This window comes from Lactuca saligna, chromosome 9 (genome assembly GCF_052625555.1).
Source record: "Lactuca saligna cultivar CGN05327 chromosome 9, ASM5262555v1, whole genome shotgun sequence".
In the NCBI taxonomy this organism is placed as follows: Eukaryota; Viridiplantae; Streptophyta; class Magnoliopsida; order Asterales; family Asteraceae; genus Lactuca; species Lactuca saligna.
In genome coordinates, this window is record NC_136425.1 from 37,857,925 (window position 1) to 37,867,836 (window position 9,912).

The window sequence follows — 9,912 nt, forward strand, 5'->3', positions numbered from 1 at the left end:
GGGGTATGAACTCACATGTAGCAAGTGGATCGGAAGGAAGTGTCGGATGAGTGCTTGGTGTCAAGTGAAGAATTAAACACGCACAAAGATCCTAATAACATATAAGGATATATGTATATGAACAATTAGTCTTTAAACAACTAATAAACAAAGTCAAGACACTCGAAGGCATGACAAACACTTTGTATAAATGTTATAAGTGCTAAGGAGTGCATCTAAGTGTTGTAGGAAAGGCTAGTATGATTGGGGTTCAAGGAACACTCTTAAAATGAGTTTACTCCCTAAGGACCAACACCCCTTGAGTTTACGGTCGTAAACTCCTAACTTTTGACCATTTGTTGGTTTGAAGTCTTCTAAGCTATTCCAAGCATTCCTACTTCATGATTTAGCCTTAGGATGTGTTGTGTGGCATCAAAACACTCCTAAATGGAGTTTATGGTCTAAGGACCATTTCTCCATGAGTTTACTACCTTAAACTCATGAGTTTACTACCTTAAACTCATAAGTTTGGTATTTGGTGGTTTTCAAGTCCTTAGCTCAAACTTGGAAATAGTCTAGGTTAGATTTAGACATAAGGAACAATCGTGGGGCATTTATGGGACTTTTACACCTCATTTGAGGTGTTTACGGTTTTGGGAGCTCCCCAAACCGTAAAAACATAAAAATATATGATTTTGGTGCTTTTTGTGTAATACACCCATCAAGGATGGATCTAGACAAGTCCCTAAGGCATTGTGAAGCATTTAGACACCCTAAAGCACCCCAAGGCACTATATTTGGTGTTTACGGTTTTGGGAGCCTCCCAAAACCATGAACACCTTGTTCTTGGTGTTCTTGGGACTTTTCCTTGGTATAAACATGTATAGCAAGCTTAAAATGACTCTAGGATAGAAGTACTTACATAAAGGAAGCTTGAAATGAACTTTAAGTCCAAGAACACTTAGTGTGTGTTCTTGGTGTTTTTGGAAACAAATCAAAACACAAAAATGGATGGATTAAAGGATGTACAATCACTAGATTAAGTGATATACTAACTTGAAAGGGCTAGAAACACTTACTAGATTGAAGATTTTGAATAAAAACTTGGATGATACTTGAGAGGATATTTTGGAGTTTACTCTTTTGACATTTGGGGAGTAAACACAAATGACTAGCTTTTGGGGGAGTAAACTCATACACAGGTATGAGTTCACGGTTTTTGGGTGATTTTTCAACCCAAACATAAAAGTTTGGTTGGGAATTTCTAAGACGCGAGGTGTTTGCGGTTTTTAAAATTCAAAACCCGAGACAACACTTTCTTTCACCCGTTCGTTTAAAAATAATATTAAAATAATCAAATGAACTTTATATTTCTTAAAAATAAGAAATAATGACATTAACTTATGATACAAAGTGGTTGACTTTTAGGGTTTGACCGAATGGAAATTTCGGGTTGTCACAATGTCGGGTGTGAATATCTTACTAGACTTATTTTCTTGGTTGGAAGCGGTATGTCTCTCTTTTCAAATAGAAAGGCAGTTTTGGATTTTATTATTCAGACGATGCTTTGGTTGATTTGTAGATTTCATAATAGAGCAATTTTTGGGGAGTTGCTTCCGATAAAAAACTGTATTTTTTATGATATAGTTGATTACTCGTATAATTGGCTTGTTTTTAGAAACAATAATATTAATGGTAGTTGGTTTGAGTGGTTTAAAAACTCATCTCTGGCTATTTCTTTGTAATTTTGGCTTCTTGCTAGGTTCGTTTATAATATTCAGTAGTTCAATATATATATATATATATATATATATATATATATATATATATATATATATATATATATATATATATATATATATGTCTTTGAACAACTCGTAAGGGTGGAGGTATAGATCAAAAGATGGGAAAATAGTGGCGATACTGTCGGGGAAACGAAATTGTGGCCCGAAGAGTTACCCTTGGTTATCACTTTCGCAGGTTAGTGAACCCGTGACTCTCTCTCTCTCTCTCTCTCTCTCTCTCTCCATTGACTGGTCAAAGAGAAATAAATAAATATATATTTATTTATTGACTTTTACCTATATAACTATACCTCAATTATTAAAACAAACTGCACCCAATTCTATTCTATCTCCAATTTCATTTATCTTAAATTTCATTCCACACCTCTACAATTTTATTCTACACCTCTCCAACTCACTCTATAATTTTTTGTAGTAAATCCAAACAAGGTGGTTCTATCCAAAGAATCTAGTGACATACTCATTCTCGACTAAAATCAACAATCAAGCGAGATGCATGAACCCGTTTTTGATAACCAACACGAGTACACAGAATGTTAAAAGTCAAAGAACCGGTTGCAAAAGGAATAAGTGGCTTTGGCTAAGACATATGCCGATATTTATGAAGATAAGGCACACATAAATTAACAAAGATCCAAGGCATTTTGGGTGTGGGTTCGAGAACATTTTAATGTTCAATTGGGAGGTTCGAATCGGACAAAGCACCAAGTATGTTCAAAATGGAAAGATCTTTAAAATAAAAATAAAGATTTTAATAGCATCTACAATCGTAAGATGAATAGTCTAGCTAACGGAGATCCGAGGTCGATGTTTTTAACGATTTACAAAGGCTACTTTAGAGACTTAATAATCATAAAACTTTTCCCCATGAAAAAACTTGTGAGTACTTCCCATGTCAAACTTGTGATATTTTGAAACACCAAGTGAAATGGTTGCATGTAAAAAAGTTGGTGAAGACTCCCTGCCTCCTTCATCAAAACGAACCAAAACATCTTCATCCAATATCTACATAACATCTTTCGATTCACAATTTTACATGGATTCAGCCAACAACCAGATATGTTTCATGTTGAAGAATCACCGCCTCAAAGACAAGAAAAATGAAAGAAAGTGACATATGCATCCTCATAACCGAATGTAATAATTGACATCGTTAATGAAATTATCAGCATCCACACCATAAAACATAACGAATGTGGAAGAGAGAATACGATATTGGGATGAAAAATTACATCTTATACGAGAAACTGGGAGATAAAGGCCCAATATATATAGTTTTTTTTTTTTCCAATCCGCATTATCATTTGACCGAAACTTTTGTTCATAGTGATTGAAGGGACTAAAGCTGTAACATTTGCCACCTTAAATCAAATTTTTTAAACTATGATCAGATCTATAAAAAGATGTAGGTGCTCTTTGTTTTTTTTATAAAAAACTACTTCAGACCTCTTATTGTTACGCGAAGTAGCACACGCGCAACACTTTTGATTTCGCAGTTGTTTGTATTTTAAAAGTATTCAGAGTAAAAAATCTTTACACGTGTTCTGTTTGACGCAACATTTGTATTGCTTCTTCCAACCTCTTTTAACCTTTTCTTCTTCTTTTTTATAGCTGAAATCTTGATTATATGTTGCTGAAATATTATTTTAATTTTTGTTTTTTTTTTTTTTATTCTTGATTTTTTTTTTTGTTTTTTATATTAAATAATAATAATTTCTTGATGAAATATTATTATTTTTTGTTGAAATATTATTTTTGCTGAAATATTATAAATTATTGTTGAAATGTTATAAATTATTAAATTTTCGGTATTAAAAACTATTCTCGATTTATAAAATTAGTTTATTTTAATTTTTTAATATTTGTAGCAACATGCAGATGTTAAAAAAAAAACATACTTCTTATTACAGTCTGCAACCGTTTGATCTATCTCTTCTACTATATAAAATTGCACACACAGATTTAATGAATTTTCGCTTCAGAAAAACAAATACCACCCTAACAATGTCAAAATTTCTTAAACTATGATGAAACGTATAAAATGATTTATACGCACAAAAATGTAATTTAACATGTGTTTGGCAGCCATAAACTAACTTATTTTTGTCAAATAAACAAACAGCCTAATTAGTTTGTACAAAAACTGCTCTTCGACGTCAGCAATCAATTTTGGGTCGGTTTGACAATCGTGGTTAACAACGCCGCTAAGCATTGGTATCATCGAACAGGGAAAATTAATAACTCGCATAATCGCCACCACCTTCTCCTCGATTTCTTTGTTTCTCCATTCTCTCTCTCTCTCTTCCCCTCCACACTCGGTGATCTCTATTGCAAATCTGAAAACATGACTACACTATCAAACTCCCTTGTTTTACCCATGAACAAACCAAATCATTTATCATCAGGTATCGTTACTCATTCGCAAGCATTACTGTTATTGCTCTTTCAGTTGAATCGTTGTTGTTTCACTTTTCCTTTTATTGATTCATCGTGACAAGTTTATGATTACGGATTGATTTTTGTGGGGAGTCCTTTACTCCATTTCTATTTCCTCAATTTATCTCGTTTTCATGCATTGCTAGAGATTTCAAAACCCTAACATCTGCATTGCTCATAGCTCCCGTATCACTTCCCAATTTGCAAAAAAAGGTCTGTTTTTACCTAAAATTTAGGAATGTTGGATATCCGTGGAGCTTTTTTTATACCAATAAATCATTAGATATGTTTGGATATGCTTATTTAAAGTGATTATAGCGACTTCAAGAATCAAATCAGATAATCATTTTCTACAATTTTGATCTCATGGTAGATTCGAAGTCGCTTGACCAGAGTACCAAATTGTCGTTTGGACAAACCCATGTGAGTAAAGTACAATTACACACATCTAAAAGAACACTCTCCATTCAAGCAAGATATAGGTACAAATTTGCCCTCGTTTTCTCTTTTCTTTCCAAATTTTCATTTCTTCCATTGTCAAGTTATTGTTTTATTCATCTCCAGTGATGATGGAAGATCCAACAATGGGAAAGCCTTTGTTGGTGGCTTTGTTCTTGGTGGATTAATTATTGGCACACTTGGTTGTGTGTATGCACCTCAGGTTAGCTTATTAAACTTAGCATGATCCTAATCCTATGATTTGTATAAACTTTGTACTTAATTAAATTTAAAAGCATAATCTTGATTTAAACCAGATAAGCAAGGCGTTATCTGTAGCTGGAACTGACAAAAAGGAGTTGCTGAAGAAGCTGCCTACATTCATTTATGATGAAGAAAAAGCTTTGGAGGTTTTTACTAATACAATCTGTTTTCAAACTTTTTGTATGATATTGTTGTAAACATATATAATCTATCTGAATTTGTTATGTTTTTTTTTTGTTCAGAAAACACGGAAAAAGCTAACAGAGAAGATAGCACAGCTGAATGATGCCATTGATGATGTGTCTTCGCAGTTGAAATCAGACGATGAGGAGTCAATTGGAAATGGTGCTGTTGTTCCTGAAAAGACTCGATCTGTTGCTTGAGTATACTATTTTTGTGTTTTTGTCTTTTTCACAGATGTTTGATGCTTGTTTTAAGAAATAATAGTGGACGTATGTTATTGGGTATAAAAGATATAAGTACTCGATATATAAATTTGTGGATGCAAATGTTGCTTTGATCATCTTGTAATACATTATACATGTAATGTTTTGGGTGTTTTTTGTGGTAAAATCGTTTAATAGAGCTAGAATATGGTTAAAATTTGTTCATAGAATAAAAGTGGCTGAAAATATGCCGCTTTTTAAATTATATGGTCCAAGTTTTTTGTTCATGTTATCATAATTTGGATTGGTGGTGCCCTAAGCTAAAAGAGCTGGTGGGACCGACTTTGGTACACATGGATGTGGACGTGAAATCTTGCAAAATATCATTTTACACAAATTTCTCATTTGTTTTGGTTTTTTCCAAGAATACTTTCCAATTGTTTAGAGTTTCTAGTTAGATCGCTTAAATTTGGTAATTATAGTCGATCATGGGCTATTTTTGACATTAGTTTTTGGTTATTTGAAGTTGATGTACAATTTGAATCTTACCTTGTATCCTTAGAGGGTGTTTGGATAGGGAAAAAGATGGTGTTTATTGTTTATTACTTATTAAAATAAGCTAATTTTAATAAGCATCCCCTTATTGTTTATTGCTTATTGATTATTCCCACTACAAACACTTTTGCGAATACGACTTATTTCCACCGCAATAAACTAATAATAAGTTATAAGCTAATTTATCCAAATACCCTCTTAGATATAGTGGATGTAATTATAGACATGGTTTTGAAAATCGGGTTGGACCGGTCGGTTGAACCAAGAACCGATCTGGTTATCAGTTTTTTGACATCCAAAAACCGTTTGTAAGTGAATCGGTAAGAAATGATCCAATCACGGAAAAAAAACGGTTCAACAAGCCAGAAACCGATTTTTTTAAATATATATTTTTTAAAAGTATCACGATATAATAAATAGAAAAATAATAATTAAGAGAACTTTTTATGAAACATGCGTTTTATATTATTTTAAGGTTTTTTGTTTTATGTTTTATGTATTGTTTTTTTTTGTATTTTGTATTATTTTTTATAAATTATAATTATAATGTAATAATGAGGATTTCAAAATTTTGAAACGATCCGACTAGTTGAACTATCAAAATGATAAGATGACCGGTTCAGTTACTAGTCCTGGTTTTCAAAACAATATGTACACTATATGTGTATATATAAAAAATATCTTAGTATTGTTAATGTGTGATTTGAAATTTGATACTCCGAATGAACAACCTGAAACAAAGGGAGGAAAGTTGACACTATATTGTGTCTATGATAAGTCTATGGAATAGACTTACGATATAGATAATGCATTAAACTTATTAGAGTTTGATGGACTAATGGACTGACACATCATAAATTTACTTACAATACAACTTATATTAATTTTCCTATAATGTACTGAACTCAATAGAGTTCAATGGAATATATATTTAATAGTTAAAAGGTTTCATTTTTCCTATTAAAGAGTTCAATGATCATTAAACTCTATATCTATTGAATACAAACATGACATTCTATAATGATAGATCTTAATCCATTAAATGCCAATAAGATATGTCAACTCATTTAACTCTCCCATTGAACTATACATTATGAATGCTCGTATGAGAGCCGATGTAAACACTTTCAAAACAATCGAGTAATAAAAAAGTAATCAGGTTCATCATACATATAAACGTAAGTTACATCGACTCTGAACCACAATCAATTTTTTATGTCGGTTTTATTGGATATAATTTTGATTTCTTGCATAACTATTTTTACAATTTGTGCCCAAACAAATATCGTGCAAAAGATAATATTGTGGTCGAGACTTGAGACTGTTGGGAGGTGGATATTGGAAACATGATCTTATCTTTTTCTCCCGCCACTCGTTTCTTCCCCATAATCTTAAGAACAAATCGATACGAATTCGAAGAAATTCTCCATATAAAAGGTAAGGAAGCGATAGACCTCTGAGTTTTCAGTTGCATTCAGCCATGGCTTCCAATGCAGCTCTGGCTTCCACAAGAATCCCCACAATCACCAGGCTTCCCTCCAAACCCTCCCTCTCAACCTCTTTCCCTTCCCAATGTTCCACCAAGGTCTATCTCTCCCCCACTCTCCATTAATCGAATCGATACGTTTCTAATACCACCGTGTGTATAACTGTATATGTATGTATGTATGTATATTCAATTTTGACTTTGATCATCGGTGATTTTCAGAGATCGGAAGTGGCTGAATTCTCCGGGCTCCGATCCAGCGGGAGTGTGACCTACGCCAAGTATGTCAAGGATTCATCCTTCTTCGACGTCGTGTCTGCCCAATTTACCCCTAAGGTTTTCTTTCTCTTCCACTTATGTATATGGATTAATGTATACGATGAGCTTTTGATTCAAATAATCAACGCAACTGTGCAATTGGGTTTATTTAGATCAAATTATATGAGGAAAGTACCCTTGATTTGTATTTGTTTGGTGATTTGAAACGAAAAAAACATTATGAATCAGGCTGCAGGATCAGCAATTGCTAAGGTCGAGACAGTTGCGAAACTGAAGGTAGCGATCAACGGATTCGGACGTATCGGCCGGAACTTTCTCCGGTGCTGGCATGGCCGGAAAGACTCCCCACTCGAAGTTGTAGTTGTCAACGACAGTGGTGGTGTCAGGAACGTAAGTCAACATTACCACATTTAAAGCAAAGGTTACAAGTTCCCAATGCTTGATTACAAGCTTTTCAACATTTGTGGGTTGTGACACGTGCAGGCTTCTCATTTGTTGAAATATGACTCAATGTTGGGTACCTTCAAAGCCGATGTTAAAGTAGTCGATAACGAGACAATTAGTGTCGATGGAAAGCAAATTAAGGTTGTTTCTAGCCGAGACCCACTCAAACTTCCATGGGCCGAAATGGGCATCGACATTGTTATTGAGGTATATCTAACACAAATCTTTAACCATAATATCTAAGCTATTTTTATTGTTTAGTTATTATAATTATATTTTGTCAATGAAAGTCAATCGAGTTTTACAATATTTGTTATCATTTTGAAACATACTATAGGTTAAAATAATCACAATATAAACTATTTTAGAAAAAAAAAAATTGTCAAATATGAATGAAAAAAATAGAAATATAACTTTAACAAGGAAATCGTCGAAATATAATGACTTTGATGTATTTTGTCATAAAATAAATGAGTGAATTTTATCTGACAATTAGGGTACTGGAGTGTTTGTGGACGGGCCAGGTGCTGGCAAGCACATCCAAGCCGGTGCTAAAAAAGTTATTATCACTGCACCCGCTAAAGGTGCCGATATTCCAACATATGTTGTTGGTGTTAACGAACAAGACTATGACCATGATGTCGCCAACATTGTCAGGTCCGTTTTTATATCGGAAAAGATAAACTGTTAAACTGTATCACTGACGATTTAATTTTGAAAATTTGATCGTTACAGTAACGCTTCTTGCACCACCAACTGCTTGGCTCCTTTCGTGAAGGTATTGGACGAAGAATTCGGTATGTATACGCTTCATTGACTTGTACAGTACAACTCGTTATGCATCTATAGAAAATTTGTCAATTTTTAAATTTTTTTTTTTTAATCCACAGGTATCGTGAAGGGAACAATGACTACAACTCACTCGTACACCGGTGACCAGGTACATGATTTAATGTCTAAAGACTAAAATACCCTTATTAATAAGGAAGATGTTAGGTGTACTAATTGCTTTGAGAGTTGTACATTTGCAGAGGCTACTGGATGCTTCACACAGGGACTTGAGGAGGGCTAGAGCTGCAGCCTTGAACATCGTCCCAACCAGCACCGGTGCAGCCAAGGCGGTGTCGTTGGTGCTTCCGCAGCTGAAGGGCAAGCTGAACGGAATCGCGCTTCGTGTTCCGACGCCTAATGTTTCAGTGGTTGACCTTGTCATCAACGTCGCTAAAAAGGGGCTCACGGCGGAGGACGTCAATGGGGCTTTCCGGAAAGCGGCGGACGGGCCGTTGAAGGGAATCTTGGCTGTTTGCGACGAGCCGCTCGTGTCGGTTGACTTTAGGTGCTCTGATGTTTCGTCGACTATTGACTCGTCGTTGACGATGGTTATGGGAGATGATATGGTTAAGGTTGTCGCTTGGTACGACAATGAATGGGGATACAGGTATGACAAATCGTTCGAAATTGTTTATTTTTCTTCAAATTAGGGTTTTCTGGTTCTTAAAAGATGATGAAGAAGAAGAAGCTAATGCGCGTTGTGTTTTTGTTGATGTAGTCAACGTGTGGTGGATTTGGCACATTTAGTGGCGAGCAAATGGCCGGGGGAAGAGGCAACTGGAAGCGGAGATCCGTTGGAGGATTTTTGCAAGACGAATCCTGCGGAAGAGGAGTGCAAAGTTTACGAATTTTGATTTGCTTGAAATATCGTCATTATGCAGCATCATGTATTTTGTAAATTTAACATTTGAACGACCATGAAATTTGATTTCAAATTTTGATTTCATGGTGAAAACAAAGGGCATACTTTTTTACATATCTTTATAAATATCTAAATTATCATATTCTA

General features: G+C 34.4%; 2 protein-coding genes across 2 annotated transcripts; both read left to right on the forward strand.

The window, feature by feature from the left end:
* Positions 1 to 3,936: 3,936 nt before the first annotated feature.
* LOC145017154 (uncharacterized) lies at positions 3,937 to 5,495 on the forward strand. Its single transcript, XM_078975231.1, has 5 exons — positions 3,937 to 4,189; positions 4,594 to 4,702; positions 4,785 to 4,881; positions 4,976 to 5,068; positions 5,165 to 5,495. The coding sequence occupies exons 1-5, from the start codon at positions 4,129 to 4,131 to the stop codon at positions 5,303 to 5,305; spliced, it is 501 nt and encodes a 166-aa protein (XP_078831357.1). The 5' UTR covers positions 3,937 to 4,128; the 3' UTR covers positions 5,306 to 5,495.
* Positions 5,496 to 7,288: 1,793 nt separating this feature from the next.
* GAPB (glyceraldehyde-3-phosphate dehydrogenase B subunit) lies at positions 7,289 to 9,912 on the forward strand. Its single transcript, XM_078974081.1, has 9 exons — positions 7,289 to 7,448; positions 7,572 to 7,685; positions 7,857 to 8,018; positions 8,112 to 8,279; positions 8,569 to 8,729; positions 8,808 to 8,869; positions 8,963 to 9,012; positions 9,104 to 9,510; positions 9,622 to 9,912. The coding sequence occupies exons 1-9, from the start codon at positions 7,344 to 7,346 to the stop codon at positions 9,755 to 9,757; spliced, it is 1,365 nt and encodes a 454-aa protein (XP_078830207.1). The 5' UTR covers positions 7,289 to 7,343; the 3' UTR covers positions 9,758 to 9,912.